The sequence below is a fragment of the Anastrepha ludens genome, chromosome 2 (genome assembly GCF_028408465.1).
Source record: "Anastrepha ludens isolate Willacy chromosome 2, idAnaLude1.1, whole genome shotgun sequence".
NCBI classification, from domain to species: Eukaryota; Metazoa; Arthropoda; class Insecta; order Diptera; family Tephritidae; genus Anastrepha; species Anastrepha ludens.
In genome coordinates, this window is record NC_071498.1 from 117,072,246 (window position 1) to 117,097,732 (window position 25,487).

The 25,487-nt window shown below is 34.1% G+C and overlaps 3 protein-coding genes across 4 annotated transcripts in view; 1 reads left to right on the forward strand and 2 right to left on the reverse strand.

Moving 5' to 3' along the window:
• LOC128855175 (NPC intracellular cholesterol transporter 2) overlaps nt 1-4,663 on the forward strand; it is a 30,513-nt gene extending 25,850 nt beyond the window's left edge. The window contains exons 2-4 of the mRNA XM_054089875.1: nt 1,879-1,986; nt 4,063-4,232; nt 4,447-4,663. Of these exons, the coding sequence (XP_053945850.1) occupies nt 1,879-1,986; nt 4,063-4,232; nt 4,447-4,530 (362 nt within the window). The 3' untranslated portion in view covers nt 4,531-4,663. The remainder of the gene's footprint in view (nt 1-1,878; nt 1,987-4,062; nt 4,233-4,446) is intronic.
• Nucleotides 4,664-5,033: 370 nt separating this feature from the next.
• LOC128855174 (mitogen-activated protein kinase p38a) lies at nt 5,034-7,238 on the reverse strand. Of its 2 annotated transcripts, none has more exons than XM_054089874.1 (2): nt 7,092-7,238; nt 5,034-7,020 (listed from the first exon to the last, which is right to left on the reverse strand). In XM_054089874.1, exon 2 carries the CDS (start codon nt 6,907-6,909, stop codon nt 5,824-5,826), a length of 1,086 nt encoding a protein of 361 aa, XP_053945849.1. In that variant the 5' UTR covers nt 6,910-7,020; nt 7,092-7,238; the 3' UTR covers nt 5,034-5,823. The 2 variants fall into 2 exon arrangements, with proteins under 2 accessions (XP_053945849.1, XP_053945848.1); XM_054089873.1 differs by having other exon boundaries at nt 5,034-7,034.
• Nucleotides 7,239-11,161: 3,923 nt separating this feature from the next.
• LOC128855178 (decapping nuclease DXO homolog) overlaps nt 11,162-25,487 on the reverse strand; it is a 29,066-nt gene continuing 14,740 nt past the window's right edge. The window contains exons 2-4 of the mRNA XM_054089878.1: nt 14,006-14,153; nt 11,690-11,903; nt 11,162-11,614 (exon numbers count right to left, since the gene is read on the reverse strand). Of these exons, the coding sequence (XP_053945853.1) occupies nt 11,390-11,614; nt 11,690-11,903; nt 14,006-14,153 (587 nt within the window). The 3' untranslated portion in view covers nt 11,162-11,389. The remainder of the gene's footprint in view (nt 11,615-11,689; nt 11,904-14,005; nt 14,154-25,487) is intronic.

Below are 25,487 nucleotides of genomic sequence, written 5' to 3' on the forward strand. Positions count from 1 at the left end.
TGTACTATCCACACAAAGTTTCAGGCGAATCTTCCATTTTTGTTGAGCTGAAACCTTTCTACTGCCAGTTCCTTCAGGACGCGTGCCATTTTTTTACACCAGCTTCAGTGAACTCAAACTCGTTCTTCTTAATGCTGCATTATGCCAGATTCGGCATATTGTCCTGACCTATTTTGAACGAATGCCGTGACTATTCAGATTTCTGTAAAAAGCGCGAGGTACTGCATGCCTATGTTGTATGCCACATGCCTATGTTTTCTATAGCAACGTACATAAGTCTTGCTAATTAATAGCAACACCTCGTAGTACTTATAACTATACTTTGGATTGATGCGCCTAGCATAAAGGGTTATATACAGTTAGAACGTAGAAAAAATAGAGTTTTTTTAATTTTATTTTCTTAATGTACATAAGTATATTTTAGAATACTCACAGAAAATTTATTATCGTTCCGGTGAATATTTGCAAATACACGCAAATTTGCAATGGCGTTTCAGAGTGCTTGAAAGTACAAGGCAAACTTTAAACGCGTTCTTCTCAAAATGGTTTTTCACACTCGGTGACCAACATTACTCGAAAACGGCTAAACCGATTAGTCTCAAATTTTAACACGAGCTTCTTAAATATATTTTTTATTAATTAATAGAAGATTTTTTCTCACCGATAAATTGTTTTTTTCCTTTCTATAAACAATTTAAGGCCGAAATTTTGGTCAAAAATCGATTTTTTTTTTTTTGAGAAGGCGCCACTTTGTCAAAAAAAGATTATTTTGCTTATTCCTTCAATTAATTATTAGATTTAATACTCGTATTACTTTAACGAAATCCGTTTGATTTTTTAATATCAGAGAATCCAGTTAAGAGATATAGTGGTCACCGCAAAACGTCGTTTTTAAGAAGAGCCCCCGGAGATCAGCTCCTTTTCAAATAAATATTTTTACTAATATATATATATATATAATTGGCGCGTACACCCTTTTTGGGGGTTTGGCCGAACTCCTCCTCCTATTTGTGTGTGCGTCTTGATGTTGTTCCAGAAATGGAGGGACCTACAGTTTCAAGCCGACTCCGAACGGCAGATATTTTTTATGAGGAGCTTTTTCATGGCAGAAATACACCAGAGGTTTGCCATTGCCTGCCCAGGGGCGACCGCTATTAGAAAAAACTTTTTCTTAATTTTTTGAACTTTCACAGAGATTCGAACCGACGCTCACTCTCTGAATTCCGAATGGTAGTCACGCACAGTTAAAAGATAACATAAGATGCGTAAAAATTTTTAGATCAATAAAGTTAAAACTTTTCGCAGCAAAAAAGCGGGAAAATTTTCTTCTTCCGCGCGTTATTTGCGCGAGCTCTGTATATAAACTAAAAAATAAAGCAAATAAAGATAAGACAATACTAAAGCAACGTCTTTTCCGTTATTATAATTTAATTTATTTTAAATTTTTCTCATTTTTTTAACAAGACCTCAAATTATTGTTGGTATATAGTACGTCAAATCACTGTCCGATTTGCTCTTGTGCACAGATTTTTAGAGGTGTACTCTTTAACATACCGTTATTCGGCTCTGAGCGAATTTGACAGAATAAGCAAACTAATTTTTGCAAATTTTTCACCAGAGAAGTGGCGAATCGAAGATATGTGAAACGAGTCAAAACTTCAATGTAAAGTTAACACATGTAATGTTATCTTAACGTAACATGCCAAAATTAACATTTTATTTTAAAAGTTTTTATTATTCTTTCAAGTGAATGGTAAAATATAAGTGTAAATATTTGTAGCATACCCGGCTGCGCATACAAACCGCTACAACATTTTATATACTATGCGTACTTACATATACATATGTAAATGTACTTAGTCATTTTTCTATTTCTAGGATCTACTTATGATGTGCTATATGTTAATATATCAAGCTGTTCTTCGATACCTTGCCAAATGGTTCGCAATTCAACGGTAACGGTAAATGTGATTTTTGATGATAACGGTGAGTGTTAATAATTTGTATTATTTTTTTGGCAATTTACATAATTGCAGTGCATTATCCTTTTTACTATATTTGATATTCATTTAAAGCCACTCTAGTCCTCTTTTATATATAAATATAAAAACAAATGTAGGTTAGTCCCTTATGCATTACTATAACATTAATCCGCAAAGTTTCAACCTCTGTACAAAATCTCATCAAAGCTTTAACATTTTTTAACCAGAATTTCTGGATATGTAGTTTCATTATTTGCACTTAATTGTGAAATCCCTTTCGTGATTTTTATTTGTTAAAAGTACGTTCACATATGCAGTGATTAGCAACAAATGGCAGATTAGCTGCAAAATCAACAATCAGCTGTCAAGACAATTTTGAAAATTTGTTCGTAATAGAAATTGGTTTGGACGAATATTTGATTGCTTTTGGTTTGTTTAATTAATATTAAAGATATGAAAAAAGGTAAATAAAAGCAATTTTTTTCGTGTAGGAAAATGTTTTTTACTGAATCTGAACAGTTTATTTGCCCAAAAAAAATTGTCTCAATATGACCGCTTTGCCCCATAAACACAATTTTTGAGGGGTTGAAAAATTAAAAAAAAAAATTAATTCCAGCGAACTATGCAAATATTTATAAAAAGTGAACCGTTCAGATTCACGAGGTTGTAACTTCGAATAATTAAAAAAAAAGTATATGCAAATCGGTCAAATAGTTTTTGATAAATAATGATCACCGCGACGGTAATTTTCAAAAAACACGCCTTCGAAGTTTTGCGTGCACTTCATTTATGGATTAGGTTGCGCGCTTCCACGGTCTGTAACCTTCGTTCTAGTGCTCCGATCTTTATGATTTTTTGAATTTATATTTTTAAGATGGTATACTTTTAGAATATGCCATAAAAAATTTTCGATTTTTTAGTCCAACACAAGGTATATAACCCCTTAATCTATTTTGATTTCTGATTAGCCTGCCGCTACCAGTCCTAAGTAGTGCCCACCTGTCGTTGCTTAGGAACAATGCCTTCTAACTTAGAGTGCCATTTGTGTTTCACATTTTTCTGCCAGAAGGATTGCACAGAGGGTTGAGGACTTCACTAAATTTATTGTGTCTGCGCTATTACCACGGTTGACGCTTCCTCTTGCTGACGCCACTGATGCAATGTGCAACTGTGTCTTTTCTTTGTTTTTTTTTTGCTTGTTTTAGCAGCCACAATGCAAATAATGTGCTGACTATTGTGCGGGAGTAAGGATGGGGTTGAGGAATGAGATTGTTTTTTTTTTTGCCTGGGAAAGCAGGTAAATTTGGAAAAGTGCGAGGACCGTGCTTAATGTGGGATTCGAACCCATAACTTCTTGGATAACTTCTAGATGCCGCTAAAAGCAATAGTCTTAATTTAATTCCTCAATTTACTGCTAATAATAGATAGTTGGAGGAAATCCTTGAAATTGCAAACGAATTATGGCAACAAGAGGTTTCAAATTATACGCACGCCACCTTCAATATTCCATTTTATAATAAGCAATAACAGGCCAAAGCGTCTATGGCCACAGGCTTTCTTCTGTAATATTAATGCATAATTAATAATATTGGACAAAAATTTTATTAGAATTATGTTTACAAAACTCTTTTCTTTGTCGGCATTCATTTTATTTAGTTTTTTCTTTTACGTTTCTCCTTACATTTGTAATAATAATTATCGATAACTCATAAAACACAGGATTGTACAGCAAAATGATATTTATAATCTGAGATTATTTTGTAATCTCGGATTTCGGGAGAAAAATTTTCTCTGGGTAATCTCGCTTTTTAATTACGGATGGGGAGTTAAGCTCGTAAATCTAGATAATCTAGTTGTATGTGAACTTATTACGTTTGTTGTATGTGAACGATATATAGTACAACTTTTTTTGTACGTATCGCGAGTCCTTTGAATTTCGTAAAACTTTAACCATAAAATACTAGTTATTTAAAAACATTGCCCTTAAAAAATAAATAATAAGAAATTGTAATTTTTTAAATATTTAAAAACTTTGTCCAACAAGGGGCACTAATTTGTGTATTTGTCTCTACTCATTTAGGGGACAATATTTCTCTTCTAATACATCGTGTACGCTGGATCTTCAATGCTATTAAAACGAATGCTGCCATTACTCCAGATCTTTGCGATGATAACCAACATTGTTTAATTGACGAGACCGATGGAAAATCCTATGATGCTCAAGTTTATGTCAACAGCACTCTTCCGAATGTATGATTTCCAAGTTTGTGAATAATTATTAAGGTGGCATGTCAATTTATATTTAATATCTATGAATAGTTAAATAAAAATATTTTTGGATTGAGTAAATAATAATCTATACTTAATACTTTAGTTTTAATTCTGCCACTGACAATTTTTATAACTGAGACTTCTGTAAAATTTACTAAATTTATTTTATTCATATCTTTTTCTTATTTCCTAGATACGCGGCACAATGATGTGGGAAGCTGTGAACCAGAACAATGTGGAAGTTATTTGCTTCAAAATCCCAATTATTGTATTATAATTGATCTATAAAAGTGAATTTTATGTTATTACAAATATATAAATTTATTCATACATTTGTTTCACCTTAAAAAAGTTGTCTTAATGTATCTTTTAAGCGTAGGAAATAGTTTCGAATGCGGACGATTATTCCACGACTCTCCATGAGACCCTTACGACGAATTTACCGAAACTATCATAGAGCAGTTGTCTTGAGAAATTTTCCGTGACTCCTGCAGAATATTTTTAACAAAATATACATACCTTCGTAGGTACCTACGATGCTTCAATGTACATTTGTTATACAGCATCTTCTTACCAATATACTTTTGAAAACGCTTTTAGAAAAAAAAAATACACTAATGTACATACACAAGTGCCGATGCCATTCTTTGTCATTAAGTTTGACAAAAGAAAAATGTGAATAAAGGAATTTAATTCACCAGTTCATGGTACACTCTTATGAAGTATTGTTCTTATCAAAATATTTATAATATTTGAAATAACAAATACGAGTAACACACGGAAATTGGATAGTACATATTTTTATTTCATAACAAAACAATAAATAAGAGACTTCACGAATTAAAAACAGTATACCTTTGAAACTTCTAAGCATACAATAACTTTTAAGGAATACAATAAAAGGATTTATAATGTTAGAATATTTTTGTACGTTTTATAACATATACATATGTACATATGTATGTATGTAGTATATATAAATATATTTTCAATAATCTGCTTTTGGTTTTATAAGGCACTGGAACTGAAACATTAAAGTTTTGTATATGTTTATATTTATACAAATTGACTAAAACATTAGTTATTTTGAACAACTTCAAATTATAATACATATGAATACTTAAACGCAACTGATTTCATTTACAAAACTTATATTTGCCTCATTACAAGCTTATATTTAGCTTTCAATACGATTTGAGCATATAAGTATATATGTACACTGTCGGTGGCTTCATAAGCGCATTAATGCATTAACCTTTAATGCATGAACATTTCTAATTTATGCAACTTAGTTGGAAATTCACGGCCATCCTATCAGAGGAGTGAACACAAACCATTCGGTTGGTACCGGTTTCGATACATAATGTACACATGAAACAGCAAATGATATATTTTCGACTCGGCAGGCATGTACATATGTCATGAGAAAGTTTCTCAAAAACCCACCAGCTCTACAGAGGCGGGATAAAACTGTGAACTATCTAAAAATACCACATCATGTAATTTTCGAAATAACAAATGGATGGTTTGTATTAATGCGTTTATGAAGCCACTTTTTCTAAACTCGCGTTTATTTAATTTGCTGTAGTATTTGAGTAAATGAGGTCGGTGGTTTAAAGTTTATAACTTCATTGAACACTAATTCCTTCCATTTCTCTACTGACAAATCCATATCCTCGAAGCTTTGATCATATAATGGTGATGTCTGCTCATCGCTTGGTTCAGAATACTTTTCCATATATGGGTGGGCTAACGCTTGCTCAGCAGTAATGCGTTTTTCCGAATCTAGTTCCAACATTTTCTCTAGCAAATCAATGGCTAGTGGATTAGCACCTTTAAACACTTCTTTAAAGTTGCGTCGCTTCATGGGGGGCAATGATTTGATGTAACCACGTGCGCTCTCTGAAGAAATTTTTTTCATAAAATCATCAGGAGGTGTACCCAATATTTCCATTATAAGATTTAACTGATGTATATGATCAGTACCGGGAAATAAAGTGCGCCCTGTAAGTAATTCGGCCATAATACAGCCGACTGACCAAATATCTACGGTCTGATTGTAGTGCATCCAATTTAACATAATTTCCGGTGCACGATACCACCTTGTTGCCACATACCCAGTCATTTCACTTTCTGTTGGACGTGCTAAACCAAAATCTAAAATTCGCAATTCGCAGTCTTCATTTACGGCAATATTGGACGGCTTTAAATCACGATGAATTATCCCTGCGCTATGGATGTACTTGAGTCCTCGAAGTATTTGATACACCAGGAACTGAACGTGATCATCTGATAGGCGCTGTGTTCTTATTATATTATTTAAATCGGCATCCATTAGATGTGTTACTAAGTACACTTGTTGAAAGTTTTCAAGCGTTACATTCACTGGATGGGGATGGAATACATCCAATAAACCAATGACATTATCATGATCCATATGCTTCAGTAAACGCAGCTCGCGATAAGTACGTTTGGCATGCACGGCCGATTGAAAGGGTCGTGCCAGTTTCTTAATGGCCACATGCATATTTGTGCCCTGGACAAGAGCTTTACACACCTGCCCGTATGCTCCGGAACCAACTGGCTGCAATTGCTGATAAAGTTCTGGTATTTCCCACTCGGTTCGATTTATGTCAACTTTATAGAACTTAGGCATTCTTACTGATATTGTCGCGATACTGATTAGCAAAACATTCACTGCGGTATCGAATTATACATACACACATTTACATATATATTTGTCAAATATATCCGCACGGAGTTTTTCCTAATGGGACGAAACTATATTTTAACAATAGAAAATGGAACCACAATGATTATAAATATTATCGTACTCACTTGTGTAAAAATTGCTATTAGTAGATAATTCTAAGTTCTGTATTTAAGTTCCGAAATACTACGAAATTATAGAACTGCTATTGCAATGGATGACTTACTGCAAGTGTATTTATTTTCGTAATCGCAATGTTAACCAGGGCTGCCGCTGCAAAGGTTTTCCTAAAGCAGAATATGTATACTCAGACTCTACTCATGAACCAAGGCGGATTTATTACAGGTGACAGCAAACACATATAAGTAAAACCCTACATGTATTTGTTGTTGCGTTTGGTGCAAGCATCATGTCAAAATCAGCAAGCAAATGTAAACATACGAATGTAAACATACCAATACATACAAACAAAGCATATCATTTTGACGTAAGCCATACCTACGGCGAAAAATTCAGCTGGGTGAATGCTGTCACCTTATTAAATCCACCTTGTCATGAACCAAGGTGGATTTAATAAGGTGACAGCATTCATCCAGCTGAATTTTTCGCCGTAGGTATGGCTTACGTCAAATTGATATGCTTTGTTTGTATGTATTGGTATGTTTACATTCGTATGTTTACATTTGCTTGCTGATTTTGACATGATGCTTGCACCAAACGCAACAACAAATACATGTAGGGTTTTACTTATATGTGTTTGCTGCCACCTGTAATAAATTCGCCTTGTCATGAACGAATTATAATCTTCTGTCTCGACATGCGGACGTTGAGCGCGTACGAACCATCCTATGCGATATAGTTCAAATGGAGACCGCTCATCGCAGACTTCGTGCAATAAATCCCAGAGTTTACGGCATATGGTTATCGTGGCGTAATGGTGCTCACACTCACCAACGTATCGTGGTCCCTTACCGTTACCCGTAGGATACACAAAATTGAGCATAACTTATCCCGTAGAAAACAACTGCATTCTTTCAGTTACATATTTACACAATACATCGGTTTGTGTGTGTTTGCATACACACATACGCGCTATAAGTTACAATTTTAAAAGTCAAAAACTACTAAATGCAATTGGTTCATTTATCTATAATTAACATTATTCAACATTGCTTTTAAGTTATTTAATACAAATAAAAATTTGTCTAAGTTTATTTTGTAAATAATTTCGAAATGTACTATTTAGCAACACTGTGCGGTGAGAAAGTAATCTGCTGACACGATTCTACGGAAACAATCCAAAATCCCACGTCAACCACCTACGATACTACGGAACGGGACAGTGGTGAGAATTCATTTACACGGCGTATGTTTACGTTGGTGAGTGTGCCCACCATAAGATATCACTACAATTTGTCGACCGCCATTCGTATACAAACAGCTGACGGTTGCGACGACCTTCGTGCAATACAAGGCGAATTTATTATAGGTGACAGCAACCACATATAAGTAAAACCCTACATGTATTTGTTGTTGCGTTTGGTCCAAGCATCACGTCAAAATCAGCAGCAAATGGAAACATACGAATGTAAACATACCAATACATACAAACAAAGCATATCATTTTGACGTAAGCCATACCTACGGCGAAAAATTCAGCTGGGTGAATGCTGTCACCTATAATAAATCCACCTTGGTGCAATATATGTTTGTTTGTTCTTTATTTATATATCATATTAACAAAGTCAAAACTTGAATTACGATATGAATAAAATTACAAGATAATATAAAAGTAAAAGTAAAATTAATCTACGCGTTCACATATGGCAGATTACCTGTAAAATTAACAGCTGTAATAGTAATAGCTGTCAATACTGTTGTGATGGGCTTTTCTTCATACAAATTATTTTGGTGGAATATTTCGGTGTTTTTAGTTTGTTTAATTATTATTAACGATATGAAGAAAATACAAGCAGAAGGAATAGCTAATTTAATTGCGCAATTGGCTGGTAATATTAAACAGTTGGAGGAAATCCGTAAACGACGTTTACAGAGGTTTCAAAAAATTATGGCAGTAATACGCATGCGAAATTCGATACTACATTTTATAATATTATAAGTAATAAGAAGACACACGCTTCGATTTTAAATTGAACTCAGTTAAACCACAGAGGTTACACGCACTTAAATTTATACCGGAAAATGTTTGCAGCTATTTATTAAATTATAGAACATAGAATTGCAATTTTACAGTTTTTCCTCAACCTTTAATGGAAAACACAGAAATGCTAAAATTTTCGGCACAAATTTTCTCACAGCAATCAGCTGTTCGTTTGTTTCTTTTTTCTTTCACGAAATTTTTCGTAATCTTATCTCTTTCAATCATGATAGCTATCCAAGGATAATAGATTACCGGGATCGGTCATCCGCTATGGTGAAAAACCAAATTGTGAGAGGTACTTCGGCCATAAGCTTTTAGAAATTTCCGCACGACTGACTTGCTCGGGTATACATATGTATATATGTATGTATATTAAATTGTTGTACGCATGAAACTGTTTCGGCTGTGACATGATGTTACCGGAACGACGCGGATTTATATTCAAATACTTATAACCAGGACTATAACTTTATATATATATAACCTTGCATCATTAGAAGTAATTCAATAGTTAAAAAATTTATAATGCAGCAGCCACGTTTGACAGCTTTCTGCCTTCCTCCCCTCACACGCTTGTAACAAGTTCTTTGTCACACTTGCAAATTACTGTTTTTAATTTGCAGTTATTACGGCACTCTCTAGTGTTTTATAACTTCTATTGTCTTAATTCTTAAATTGTGTTGAATCATTATTTTGTTTTCATTTGTAAATTATCTTGTTATTTTATTGTTTTTAAATTCGTTGCATTTTCTTTTGATAGATTGGCTTGTATGTATTTTACATGTAGTTTTATTTTTATTGTACCCGTTAGATCTACACGACATTCTATTCGGGGAGCCATTTGGTGACCGAAGAAAAAGCTTTTTTTCAAACCAACAAAACGAAATGGAGAAATCTACAAACCTGCAGACTACCTGAACTACAACTGCGTAACGTGACGATTGGGCTACGGAAAAAATATTTCCATTATAAATTATAAAATAGTTATCAAGTAACGGGAGAAATAAACGTTGGGATATATTCAAAGCTTAGCCGCGAAATAAAAAATATTCCTCATCTAATAACTGCTATGGGAAAAAGTTCTTGCAATAAAATTTACAACTATCATGTCTCTTTTGTGCCGTGTGTGAGGTATTTTTTTTAAATTCGGAATTAGGAAAGTGAATAAAAGTTTTTTCTATCAAAAAATGTACTCATATATAATATTTTGTCAAAATTTCAGTCATGCGCGATCACAAAGATGACGAGATTTTATCTCGAAACCGCTCACGTTCATGCTGAAATGGCTAGTCACAACGAAAGCCACGTGTTTCGCCTATACCTACTGTCAGGCACTCGTGCAATTCACATGGTTTTAAACTTGTATTTTTGCTAACTGCATTTGTCTACGAAATAAAAGCTTTTTGTGGACTTAGAAGCATTGTTAATCTTAATTTTAAATAGTCCTGTTTACCTTGGTATGCATGTATTTCACCATATTTTCTACGTTCTTATATTATTATTTGTTTTTGAGCTCAATGTTCAAGAGCAGTCAAAATCCAACTAGCTTATGATTATGTTTCTCACACTACCCTAGAAGTCGATTACTTCGGGTGGACTGTGTGACTAGGTGTAAATCGACAAAATTCATATTTTCAATTTCGTTTCGAGTCAGCCACACAATTGGCATCAAACTGTTATCACTTTTTGTGAATGTATTACCCAAACATATCAGACGAAATGAAAATGCGACCCCTTCGAAAGCAAAAAATAACACATAAAAAAATTAAAGCTTACACTACAATAATTATATATATTATAAGTATAGTATGCGAGTTCCCCAAGAATTAGCAGTTTTGAATAAAATGGGGTTAAGCCGTTCTTTGATTATGATCGATGTCTAAATTATTAACCTCGGAGCTCTTGGGGTTTTTTATTATAAACCCCGTGTCAATTTTTCAAAATTAAAAATGGTGGATTTAAGAGGGCGGGCGTAAAACGATAAAGTATAGCTGACTCAAACTGGCCACCAGGGTGACATAAAACAATATACATACATATATGGGTATTTTTTTGTTTATTTATTGATGTTGATAACCAAAAAAATTAAACACAATGTAATTATTAAGTAATCGTAAAGGATAAGCTATAACTGGTGTTTTATGTAGAAAATTATATGTATACATGCATACATTTATATGTAAGAAATGACTTGAAACTAGATCTTTTTTGTTGACTTTTTTTCAAACTTTGCTGTTACAGCCATCGTCCGAGTTTGTAGTAAAATTATTTGAAATTCGTTCGTTCCTTACATTTTTTAATATATTCCTCCGATAACAGAGAGTATTCTGATTTACCATTATAAATTTTCAGTTTAATACATTTTGCGTAGGAGTCATACTTAAATTCGTAAGTCGTATATGGGCAGTCAACGTTGGCCATAGTTTCTTCTACCAAGGATAACATGGTGTGCAGAAATCGTATACAAATATGCGGCTGCCAAGATCGATTCTAAAATGAAACAATAAAAATATATTTTAACTAAATAAATATATATAATTAAAAACGAAAATTTTGTCATTTTACTTTCGGCATATCCTCTACTCGCTTCATCTGCACTGGAGTATTCACCACACCGTCCAAATTTCGTACACCAATAAAGATATCGTTTACGTTTGCCAAATATGACTGTAACCAGAAAAGCAAGCATTTCGGATGGTCGAAAATATCTCCGATTGGTTTCTTCGGGACTACTTTCGTCAACACGAATCTACATTCATTAATTTCATCCAAATTATGACTGAAACGAATTAAGTACACATATATATGTATATATATAGATTTACATATATGCGTAATAATAAATAGGCGTTGTACAGGGTCCGGCATTCGAAATGTAACCAACTTCAGACCGCTCGCGCAGCTGATGCACGGGCATCAGCTGTCTGTTAATTGGCTAAATGACAGTCTAGAGTATTGTTAACAAGTGCGCGGAGGCATTTTGCCGAGAATAAACGACCGAAAGCGGTCAATTTCCGATCATTGTTTTCTGACGAGAAAATTTTTCATATTAAGCAATTCGTAAACTCCAAAAAGGATAGGGTTTATTTGACCGACCGTTCATACGAGAATTTCAGTCATCGATGAACCACCAGGAGACAGCACCCGCCACAGGTAATGGTTTGGGCCGCTGTAACCGCGGATGGGCGCTCTCCAATCGTTTTCATCGAGTCTGGCGTCAAGGTTAATGCGAAATAATATCGGAAAAGTATTCTGCTGATTTCTTTGAAGACTAAGGACGTTTCAACGGGAGTCGGCATCGTCTCACAAAGCTCGAGTGCACCAAGAATGGCTAATAAAAAACATTCCGAACTTCATTACGTCCACACAATGGCTCTAAAATTCACCAAACGCGAATGCTGCAAGTCACATTCGGGCAGCTTGCGATTCGTTTCTAGACCGTCTCAAGGCCATAATCAAGAAAAAAGTAAATTGATTCTTAATTTTGTATTATTTTCACACATTTTTTACTGTGAATTGAATAAAAGTCATTTTCCAAACTAATTAAATTTGTGGTATTTTTATTTGGTTACACTTCGAGTGCCGGACCCTGTACATATATAAAAGTATGCAGATAATAAATAAAAACGAAAGTATTTAATTTCGAGCACAACGGAAATTCCTATAAAAATACGGCTTACGTTTTTTAGTCATATAAGGATCATATTTTTGTAATTTTTTATTCAGGCAGCGTATGTTAAATGTCGAATCAAAGTTAAGAACCAACCCCAATAGTTTTTGCATCAACTACAAGCGCAAAAAATGGTTATCGAACTAGTTTTGTCTATACACTTGGTGCACTCCAAGCACGAAATTTATTAATTTTGTATTTTAAATTGTTAATTCGGCTGCGACGTCAGGAGCTTTGTGGTTTATTAATGCAATTTCAATGCTTTATTTATTGTATAGAAAAAAATTGTTAAAACGTGTGTTTACTACTTGTAAATGTTACCTACACAGTTGTAAATAATGAAAATATACGTATGTATGTGATAAGTGCACTTATTATAAAGGGTTTTCCAATAACAGGTGTTATTTTGAATACCCCCCTATTTCGGTAGAATTCACTTTTGAACCTGTCGTTTTTGATATTTCACAAGTAGAAACTACGCCATTAATAAAAATGAAACGAATCACGCTTAAACAATGCACTGAAATTATTAAAATTCACTATAAAAATGGGGAAATTTGGCAGAGACGGTTCGTAAAACTCGAACATTTTTGGGTCATCGTTGAGCACCTTGTCGGACCGCAATACACAAATTGGTGAAAAAAATCGAACGTTGGGACAAGTTAGTGATGTAAAGAATAAAACCCGTGCACGTCGCTCAAGAATAGCCGAAAATATTGCTGTTGTAGCCGACCTTACTTTTTCGAAAATGAAGCCGGAGCAACAGTTACGGTGAATGGATTGCGCTATCGAGAGATGATTAACGATTTTTTTGGCCGGAATTAGATGGTATTTATTTTCAACAAGATGGCGCTACGTGCCACACAAGCATCGAAACCATTGATTATAACACCTCTTATTGGAAAACCCTTTATAAAAATTAGGTGAAGATAAAAGACAAATTTTAATTTATTATTAACTACTAGTGTTGGTGCTAGTTCTATCAAAATAAACACCCAACCAACATTTCCCGCGAGTTTCATTAGAAAACTCCTAATATTTCTCATAAAAAAGACGAAACTTACAGTTATAAATACTTGCTCAAACGTTTTTGGTATAGCTAAAAAACACACTTTTTTAAAATCCATCGAAAATTAAACGACTAATTAATTATTGCTGCCATAGCTAGTTAAAAAATTAAATTTATATGCTATTAAAATAATAATACTTACATATCATTAATCTTATGATCTGAAATTATACCCTGAATTTCAGCTGAATAGATTAGGTCGAATTCTTTCAATGTAGTCTGATAAATACTATAAATTATGTTATTTTCGTCCACAGGCACATCGGTATTGGGTTCCATATCGGGTGAATCTAAAATTGGAATAATAATAATGAAAATAATACAAACATAAGATTCCGATGGAAATTAAGAAACTTTCTGTTCAGTAATACATCATGAGTATTAAAAGAGTATCACTGACAAACGTTTGGAAGAAAATTTGTAATAGAATTTTAATAAAAAGTTCGTATTATTGAGTAAAAATAGCTTTAAATCAAATCTTGAATTAATAAAGAGTGTTTATAAGTGAATATTGTTACTTTTCTGTTTGTATTTAAGTAAAATAAGCATTTTCTGAAGCTTATGCATAAATTAAGCATTTTTAACGTTAAGGGGTTACATGGGTTTCGTTGGTTCAAAAAATCGACTTTTTTTTTTTTTTGGCTTATTAATTTCTACAACATCTCAGGAATATTATCCTAAATTTTCAAGTCGATCTGAATAATAAATTCGGAGGCACAGTCTTTGGAATGTGTGCGCTCCAAGCCACTTGTATTGTTAAAAAATAAATAAATAATTGGCGCGTACACTTCTGTTAGGTGTTTGGCCGAGCTCCTCCTCCTATTTGTGGTGTGCGTCTTGATGTTGTTCCACAAATGGAGGGACCTACAGTTTCAAGCCGATTCCGAACGGCAGATATTTTTATGAGGAGCTTTTTCATGGCAGAAATACACTCGGAGGTTTGCCATTGCCTGCCGAGGGGCGACCGCTATTAGAAAAATGTTTTTATTAATTTTGCTTTCACCGAGATTCGAACCAACGACCTCTCTGTGAATTCCGAATGGTAATCACGCACCAACCCATTCGGCTACGGCGGCCACTTTTATTGTTACTCAAAACTTAAACGCGTTTTTCTTGGAACCGTGTTTTCAAAGTCGGTTGTCAAATGTTCTCGAAAACTACTCAACCGATCTTGATGAAATTTTTTTTGTTTTTGACAATTTCAGAAATTATTCTTTAAATATTATATGTATCTATAAGACAGAAAAAAGTTTGAATTAAATAAATAATTTTTTACATAGAAAAAAAAGAATTGAAAATAGGCTTTTTTGTAACCCCTTAAATATTGCTATTAGTTCTTAATGCTAATTAAGAAAAAGTACTATAAATCAAACGGCTGATATAGTGACTACATTTGAATTATAATTTAAAAATTCGATCCACGCACTTAAACCAGAGAATGTTAACCCTTAGGAGCATGGTGGGAAGCCAGGTTCCCACCTTCTTTTTTCTCAACTTTTCTCTACAGATTTCATATTTATGAAAATGGGACCGAGAAAATTTATTTATATGATAATCCATATATCAAAGAATGTAACTGAAACTAAGAAAATTGTTTTGCGTGAATTTATAAACAATTACAGATAAACGAATTGAAAAAATCGTCTATTTTCAGGAAAAAATTCATTTTTCAACAAAGTACATAATGTATAAAGATGGGACATGATACTATAAGGTTTTTGGGGTTGCTGATTACGAATCTGAGGTCAGATTTGAGAAATTCAATATGGCGGATACAAAATGGCGGACATATTTTTTGAAAACTTGTTGGATACTCACCAAGTTTGATATTAGGGAGTTTTTGGGGTCGCTGATTACGAATTTTGGGTCAGATTTGGTGTTAGGGCACAGTATAGTTTCAAGTGACATGTTGTCTATTGTAACTGCAAACATCCATTGTAATTGCAAACATACCATAACACTGTTCATTGCGTGACGCGGTCGCTTTTAGGTGCTCTGCATTGTTATTACGTTCAAATTTTCTCTCCGTGAACATATGTATTGCTATCATTTACACATTTCACACACATTTTTGATACACCACCAGTTGTTCACAAAACCAAATAGTTTTTGGATATACCTCTGCTTGCTACCAGTGTGTAGAGAGTGAAAATGGAAATCGAACCAGCAGATATTCCAAGTGACAATGAATCAGTTGATGGGCTGTGCAGTTCCGACGATGAACGCGAGGACGCAGATATCATCAATGTCAAAAAAAGAGCGGAAAATTTTGATTTTGCTGACGATGGAGTCGAGGCGGATGATTTGCCCGATGTTCCTGATGAAATCTCACAAGTGAATGAAAAATGGGAAGAAAAGAGAAGATTGAGAGATGATCTTCAATTCACAAAAGATTTTGGGCCCAATATTGCGGACACAGTTACATCACCAATTGATGTATTCTTTTGTTTATTTCCTGAGTCTCTAATTGATATATTGGTTGAACAGACAAACCTTTATCGAGTGCAAAGAGAGAGTCAACAGAGAGAAGTAAGCAAAATTGAACTTCTCACATTTTTGGGAATAAACATTTTGATGGGAATCAAAAAGCCCACATCATATCGAGATTGTTGGTCAATGAACGCTCAACTACATGATTCTTATGTGAGTAAGTTGATGACAGTGAATCGTTTTGGTTTTTTCCTTAGTCATTTACATTTGAATGATAATACCAAGGAGCCTAAAAGAGGAAGTCCCGGATATGATAAGTTGTACAAAATAAGACCTATGGTAACAATATTGAATGAAACATTCAAGAGTTGTTATAAACCAAAACAAAATCAATCCGTGGACGAATCAATGATAAAATTCAAAGGAAGAAGCAGCATGAGACAGTACATGCCTGCCAAGCCTGTGAAACGTGGGTACAAATGTTGGGTTCGTGCCGATGAATCAAGTTTTGTCTGTGCATTTCAGGTGTACACTGGTAAAACAGAAAGTACAGAAAAACTTTTGGGTCCACGAGTTGTAAAAGATCTTACACGAGAACTTGTAGGTGGGAATCATCATGTATATTTTGATAATTTCCTCACTTCTGTTTGTCTCATGATATCTTTGAAAAGAGAAAATATATTTGCCTGTGGAACTATACGAAAAAATCGTTCAAGGCTACCAAAAAGTCAGATTCCAGACAAAATTATGAAAAGGGGTGATAGTGAGTTCAGAACATCTAATACCGGCATCAGATGGATAAAATGGATGGACAATAAGCCTGTCCATTTCCTATCAAACTTTCATGATCCTCTGGATTCTTCGACTGTTACTCGCAGACAAAAAGATGGATCTCTGAAAGAAATAAAGTGTCCCTCAATGTGTTCGGATTATAATAAACACATGGGTTACGTGGATAACTCAGATCGTTTAGTTTCCACATATAAGATCGATAGAAAATCCAAGAGATGGTGGCTACGATTATTCTGGCACTTCTTAGATGTATCTGTGACTAACGCTTTCATCATGTATAGGGAGAAAAATCTCTTACCTTGCATGACATTGAAACAGTTTAGGTTGATTATCGTTGAGAAATTAGTTTCACAAAATCTACCTGTTTCAAGAGGACGAAAACGAAAAGCAGAAATAGTAGGCCCCCATAAGCCTCAAGTTCCTCTGGAACTAAGAAGGTCAGAGTCTGCTCACATGCCTTACTGCGATCCCGAAGGGAAGCCCAAACGATGTGCTTTATGCAGTACAAAAGCAGATGAGAGAAGAACTTTATGGAGTTGCACTATTTGCAAGGTAAGTCTTTGTTTGCAACCAAAACGAAATTGTTTCGCAGATTACCACAAGTGAACTTTTTCTTTGTGTGCAATCAAATATTTTCAATCATAGAAAAGACAATTACTATTATAAAAATGGTGGAACAAAAAATAAAAAATACAAAAAAAAAAAATTACAAAAATACAAAAAAAAATTTTAAATTGCAAAAAAAACTTGAAAAAAAATGGAACTAGAAGCTCGCCACGTCCTCGTCGTTAGTTCTGGGTAAAGCTAAGAGCGAGTGAAATTACTTTCTTGCAAAACCATTTCTTATTTTCTGTTCCACCATATTGGACTTTCAAAAACTGGCTTGAGGTTTGCAATCAGCGATCGGAAAAACTTCAAAATACCAAGTTTCGTGGGTATCTTAATTTTTCGAGAAATGTGTCTGACATTTTGGATCCGTCTTTTCGAATTTTTCGAATATGACTTCAGATTCGTAGTCAATTACCCTAAAAACCCACAAACATCAAGTTTCGAAAGTATTCAACAATTTTTCAATAAATGTGTCCGCCATTATGTATCCACAATTTTGAATTTTCAAATTTTTACCTCATATTCATAATCAGCGACCTCAAAAACCCCTAAATATCAAGTTTCGTGAGTATCCAACATTTTTAAAAAAAATATATCCGCCATTTTGTATCCGCCATTTTGAATTTTTCAAATCTGACCCAAAATTCGTAATCAGCGACCCCAAAAACTCCCTAATATCAAACTTGGTGAGTATCCAACAAGTTTTCAAAAAATATGTCCGCCATTTTGTATCCGCCATATTGAATTTCTCAAATCTGACTCAAGGTTCGTAATCAGCGACCCCAAAAACCCCCTAATATCAAATTTGGTGAGTATCCAACAAGTTTTCAAAAAATAGGTCCGCCATTTTGTATCCGCCATATTGAATTTCTCAAATCTGACTCAAGGTTCGTAATCAGCGACCCCAAAAACCCCCTAATATCAAATTTGGTGAGTATCCAACAAGTTTTCAAAAAATAGGTCCGCCATTTTGTATCCGCCATATTGAATTTCTCAAATCTGACCTCAGATTCGTAATCAGCGACCCCTGAAACCCTTAAAATTACATGCAATCATAAAAGCGGTTGGTAAGTAAAATGTGTGCTTCAAAGGGTTAATGCAATGAGAAGGTGCAAATGTTACTGTGAGCTTTTTTTAGTACAATTGAGATTTGAAAGATTTGTAATAAGGTCATTTAGCACACCGAGTTTATAGACACCTCACTGACTTTTGCCCACACAAAAATTAGAAACACCACATATCTTTCACCTCAACACACAACACATTTCTCACCTCGACATTAAACCAATTAAATTTGTACTATTTTCGTATTTTTGAAATAATAAGCGAATACGTAAAATTTATTACATAATTTTTTTTTTTCAATTACATTAAAAAAAAAACGATTTTAAAAAATAAAATTTATAAAAAAAAGTTTGCACCGGGAATTGAACTCGAGTCTAACATGTGGCGAGGAAAAATAGGCGGTGCGTTTATTTCTTCGACTGCTTATTTTTTGACCATTTTGTTACTTTTGAAATGATAAGCGGATACATAAAATTTATTACAAATTTTTTTACGATTACATTAAAAAAATAAAAATTAAAAACGAAAAAAAAAAATTTCCACCGAGAATTGATGGCGGTTCACGTGGGGAGGATAAATACGCAGAGCGTTTATTTCTGCGCCTGCGTTGTGAACAAAAGGTTTTGTGCATGCGCGCGACGCGAATAAATTTTAATAAAGTTCTGAAAGTAATTCATGAAGTTTTTCATTACGTACATTCAAAAATGAACGTATACTTTATATGTAAATAAATGATGGTATATGAAATATACATAAGTACATAATATGTATGTACATGTCAATAGGAGGTATTTGCATTCAGAAAAAAAGGAATGGTTTAAGATAAATCAACACTTATTTTATATTGTATGTCAATTTATAGTTTATGTATTCGACAGCATTTACATACATATGTATGTATGTACATTTGTATATGAAAAACAATAATGCACAAGCGCAAGAACATCATATCACATATGCAAGTATGCCCAAATAACCTTGACTTAAGTATGTACACATGTCATACCACATCACATTCTTACAAGAAATCAAATACACATGCGCACTAGTGAACGAGTTTCTTTCTAACAAGTGCAAAAACAATTCTGCTCTATGTATGCATATATGCCGACTTTATGTCCTAGCATATATACATACATACATATATATACACTTGCCTTCTAAACTTCCTACAAAATAATTGTATTCATATGTTACTACATCCATGCACGTTCATACATTCAAGCATACATATACATATGCGCGAGCACAGCGCTCCCTTCTTGCTTCCGTGTACTTTTGTCTTTCACCAGTCGATATTCCAGAGAACGTTAAACAGAGAACGTTAAATATAGAGAAGTCTTAATGACTGGAAAGTGTTCATTTTCGAGGGGTACTCGTCTCGCGAAGACAATTTCACCACTGACAGATTTTTCAACAAAAATTAACAGGAAGGGGCTGAATTATGTAAATTTAGCAGCAGTCGATAAGAATTTGTTGGTGATTAGAAGCAAAGAATGCTAGGTAGCTTTTTAATATGACCTATATATTTGAATTTCTCCAAATCATCCAAATTATGTACATATGTTACAGAGAACGTTAAATATAGAGAAGTCTTAATGACTGGAAAGTGTTCATTTTCGAGGGGTACTCGTCTCGCGAAGACAATTTCACCACTGACAGATTTTTCAACAAAAATTAACAGGAAGGGGCTGAATTATGTAAATTTAGCAGCAGTCGATAAGAATTTGTTGGTGATTAGAAGCAAAGAATGCTAGGTAGCTTTTTAATATGACCTATATATTTGAATTTCTCCAAATCATCCAAATTATGTACATATGTTATGTCTGTCTGTCTGGTGTCTGTAAAACTTTGTTGAATCCCTTCAACTGAATCAAAATCCTCTATAGAAAACGCTTCATTACCAGGCGCACAGGAAGATGGCATATGCAAATGTAAATTTGTGAATTTATATACATTTGCGCATATGTATATGCGGTGTGTATGTATGCTCACCAGCCACAGCACAAGATAAAACGGTAAAACTTCTCAAGAAATCCAGCGCGCATTCATAGGCGCAGCGCACATTCATTGGCACAGCATTGTATGTACAGTAAGCGTGAAATGTTTACAGGCATCTTCAAATGCTCTGATTTCAGAGTAAGTTTCTAACTGCAGATATATGCATATGTTTTGTGCACTTTTTATCAATTGAAAAACTACATACGTAAAGTAATCTACTAATTAACTATTTGCCTACTATCAGTTAACATAAAATAATTGTTTCCAAATTTTATCTTAGTATTAAAATGTCCGAATCAGACCTTTTTTTTAAGCTACTTGTTTTCTTCTGCAACTTACTGTATGCTCATGCGCGCACTTGACGCACAGCAGCTGCGGCTGTCGAGCATTTAGAAAGACATATTTACATACATATATTTTTGCATACATATGTACGATGCCGCGGGCACTCGACTTGACAAAAATTGAAGATTTATCAAATATTGGCAAATAATTCTACGCGAAATATTCAAATATTGACTATTTTCGAATTGTCGAGAAAATTGGCATATGGGCGGCTCGTTTTATGAATGAAAGTTCTTGCTCTTAGAACTATGACCTCGAATTTATCAATGAATTTTTTGAAGATGAGTTTTTGTTGCACAGTACAATAGTTGAAACTGTTCGGCGCCGCCGCGACTGTTCAGCGCTATGGCAACTAGAATGATGGCCGCTACGCCTGCGTCTATGACTGCATTTTGTTCTTGTAGTCGCTAGGGATAGAATTTTAGCTTTGAACGACATGCGCATTTTGAGGAATAAAGCGAATGCCCTGTGTGTGCGGTTGTATGTACATGCATATGTGTATATTAATAAGCATTGTTTTGCTTGAATTCAATATTTATATTTGCATATGCCATCTTCCTGTGTGCCTGGTAATGAAAATGTAATGAAGCGTTTTGTATACAGAATTTTTTGATTTGATCGATTGAGATATATTAGGGATCAGGTGTGCATATACATACGCACATGCACATGCGTCGATGCATATGCAGAAGAAGTTGTTTTAGCATTTGCAGGAATTCGATCATTCGAATATTTACATCCTAATTATTGCTTGAAATATGATAAGGCGATGCTCGTGAGGTAGGTCATGTTGCTTCAGTGCATACATATGCGTGCAACACTATATTAAAGATGCAATAGAACTTAGTTGTCCCATATATGTATGCAAATACGTTTCTTTGAAGTTTTCTTTTATTTATTTTAAATTTTAAAGTTTTGTACTATCTATAAAATGCATACATATATGAATTATTCCCTGTAATATACATAGGTAAATTTAAAAAATTTTCGTTTGGCACAGGACCAAAAAATGCATATTCAAATGCGCATAAATATGATAAGGCAATGCGTCGTGAGGTAGGTCATTGTTGCTGCAGTGCATGTGCACATACATACATTTCTAACACTATAAGAATTGAAGATGCAATTGAACTTTTGCACAAATATAACTAACAAAATATATGTATGTATATATACATATATTGATATACATACATATATTCAATGCTCTTTGAATTTTTGTCTAAAATTAATTTCGACTCGAAAAATTAGTAAAACTTTTCATCAAATTTACTAAAACGCACACAACAAAATGTGTGCATTAAAGTTACTTTGATTTTAAATCTTGGATTTAAATCTTTATTTGGTTGTATTTGTTTGAAAATACAAATTGAATAAATTTTCGTTTACCAAGGGAACATAAAAATGCACAAGCAAATGCCTTGCAAAATGCCGTCGGCATTTGTCAATTTGATTTCATACAGAAACCAAAAACTGAGCAGAGCCAATGTACTTGTACATAATTCACTGTAATCAGGTCTGTTAAGAACTTCCCCGCCTTCGAGTTAAGCGAGGTGAAATAGTGTTCGCGGTTTCACTTCATTTTTGACAATTCACACTATTCGTAGCTCGTGAGAATTCTCTATATTTAACGTTCTCTGCTTTGATAGACGCAAAAGCAACAGCAAGCATAACGCGATGGCCGCTTTGCCACCACACATTCTAAAATGTTCTAGAACACAACAAAAACACATACCTCACATGCGCATGTCGTCCAAAGCTAAAATCTAAGCCTAGCGACTACAAAAACAAAATACATTCGTAGACGCAGTCGCAGCGGCCATGATTCTATCAGCGACGGCGCTGAACAATTTAGAACAAAAACAAAAAGTTCATTCATAAGTTCGAGCTCATATTTCAATTTCATTCATAAAACGACCCGCCATATGCCAATTTTCGCGACCATTCGAAAATAGTCAATATTGGAATTATTTGCCAATATTTGATAAATCTTAAATTTTTGTCATGTCGAGTGGCCGCTCCTCCGTATGTATGTATGCACCCTTATATGTATGTAAATATGTCTTCTAACTGTGCGACAGTCGCGAGTTAATGCGACTTCCAGCGAATCACACATTGCTGTCCGCAAAGCCGCATATATGTACCTTATGATCAGAAAGTACCGGGAATGTTTAAATTAAACAAAACAGAGTTAAATTTAAGGCAAATTTATATTATCTCCTTCAAAATTTGACCCGTCTGAAGCAACACACATGTGCCAACGTTTAACCCAGTCCTCCAAACACCCCCGGCAGGCCGATTTGTATTCTCTTTGATCAGTGCGATGGCGCGTTATCATCATGCAAAATCTGAGAATTGTTTGCTCACATTTCCGGGGGTTTCCAACACACAGCATCTCTCTAAGGTTTCAAAACGGATAAATAATATTCTCTATTGACTGTCTGGCCCGATGGAAGGTACTCATGGTGGACTATGCCTTGGCAATCGAAGGAAACAGTCAACATCACCTTCCCGGTTCTTTTTGCTCATAGGGTATACATATCCCATCTTTTCACTGACGGACAAGAAGACGGTCGCAGTTGCTGTTTTTTATATGCATACATTTTGCGTTCGTTGAAGGTTTGTATATATTTGTATACATATGCGTGTATGCGCGTTTGGCTTTCTGGATGCATCCATGGATATTAGAATATTTTCTCATCAATATGTGTATGTAAGTAGTTCAGATTTGACTGAAGAGATTAAATATAGGAATGCATATTCATATGATTGCCTTTATGGCTGTTTTACATATAAATTAATTCAAAAGAAGTATGAATATATAGAAAATAAATTTCTAAATAACAGGTATTAGAAAAACCTGAATACACTATTTTAAATCAATTCTAATTAAACCAAATATAAAAAATGAAATAAAAATCTCGAACAAAAAGCTGTGTACAGGACTTGAACCTGAGTCAAATATGGGACGATTTACTGCATACACGACACGTCTTTCACGATTGCGCTAAACTACAATTATTAATGATCTTTTCTAAATCACTCATCTATTCGATTCGCAGTTTTATATGCACATATTCTGCGTTAGTTGAAAGTTTGTATGCGTAATTATATGCATATGTATGTGTGTTTGCGCGTTTGGCTTTCTGGACGGATATCAGAATGATATTTTCTCATCAATATAATTTGGATTTGATGAAATAGATTATAGACATATGTACATATTTTCTGTTTTGATTGATTTATATAAAAATCAGGTCATATCCAGTATGAACTATTTTATACCGAAAAGAAATTTCCATTTATAAAATACAAAAAAAACAGTATTTTAAAGAAATTTTAATTAAAATAAACTCAAAAATTTTACCAAACTTTCCTGGTTTGAATTCTAAAATAAAATGTGCAAGAAAAAAAAAAAATTACTTCAGGACTTGAACCTGAATTAAATACGTGCCAAAAAACAAAACGAATAACTCCGCCGACTTTAGCTTCTGCACCACAAACTAACTGCCTTCTTAATCGCAAATTTATTCGCTTCGATTTCCTTAGTAGTGTGCCGAAAAATCTTATGAACTTCCTCAGTAGTTTGGTAAACGCAGAAAAAATCTGAATTTCTGTCCTAGCGTGGTAAGTAAATATAGAAACCCTCCACTCGCGTCACTCGCGTGGTAAATATCTGCAATTCGCCACTCGTGAGCAAAGTTGAATTTGAAATGACCTTATTATGAATCTACAAATTAGAACTCGAAAAAAGCTCGCAGAGAACGTTAAATATAGAGAAGTCTTAATGACTGGAAAGTGTTCATTTTCGAGGGGTACTCGTCTCGCGAAGACAATTTCACCACTGACAGATTTTTCAACAAAAATTAACAGGAAGGGGCTGAATTATGTAAATTTAGCAGCAGTCGATAAGAATTTGTTGGTGATTAGAAGCAAAGAATGCTAGGTAGCTTTTTAATATGACCTATATATTTGAATTTCTCCAAATCATCCAAATTATGTACATATGTTATGTCTGTCTGTCTGGTGTCTGTAAAACTTTGTTGAATCCCTTCAACTGAATCAAAATCCTCTATAGAAAACGCTTCATTACCAGGCGCACAGGAAGATGGCATATGCAAATGTAAATTTGTGAATTTATATACATTTGCGCATATGTATATGCGGTGTGTATGTATGCTCACCAGCCACAGCACAAGATAAAACGGTAAAACTTCTCAAGAAATCCAGCGCGCATTCATAGGCGCAGCGCACATTCATTGGCACAGCATTGTATGTACAGTAAGCGTGAAATGTTTACAGGCATCTTCAAATGCTCTGATTTCAGAGTAAGTTTCTAACTGCAGATATATGCATATGTTTTGTGCACTTTTTATCAATTG

Bases quoted from the DNA above. Each gene is read 5' to 3' on its own strand.
- LOC128855174 (XM_054089874.1), bottom strand. From the start codon at position 6,909: ATGCCTAAGTTCTATAAAGTTGACATAAATCGAACCGAGTGGGAAATA.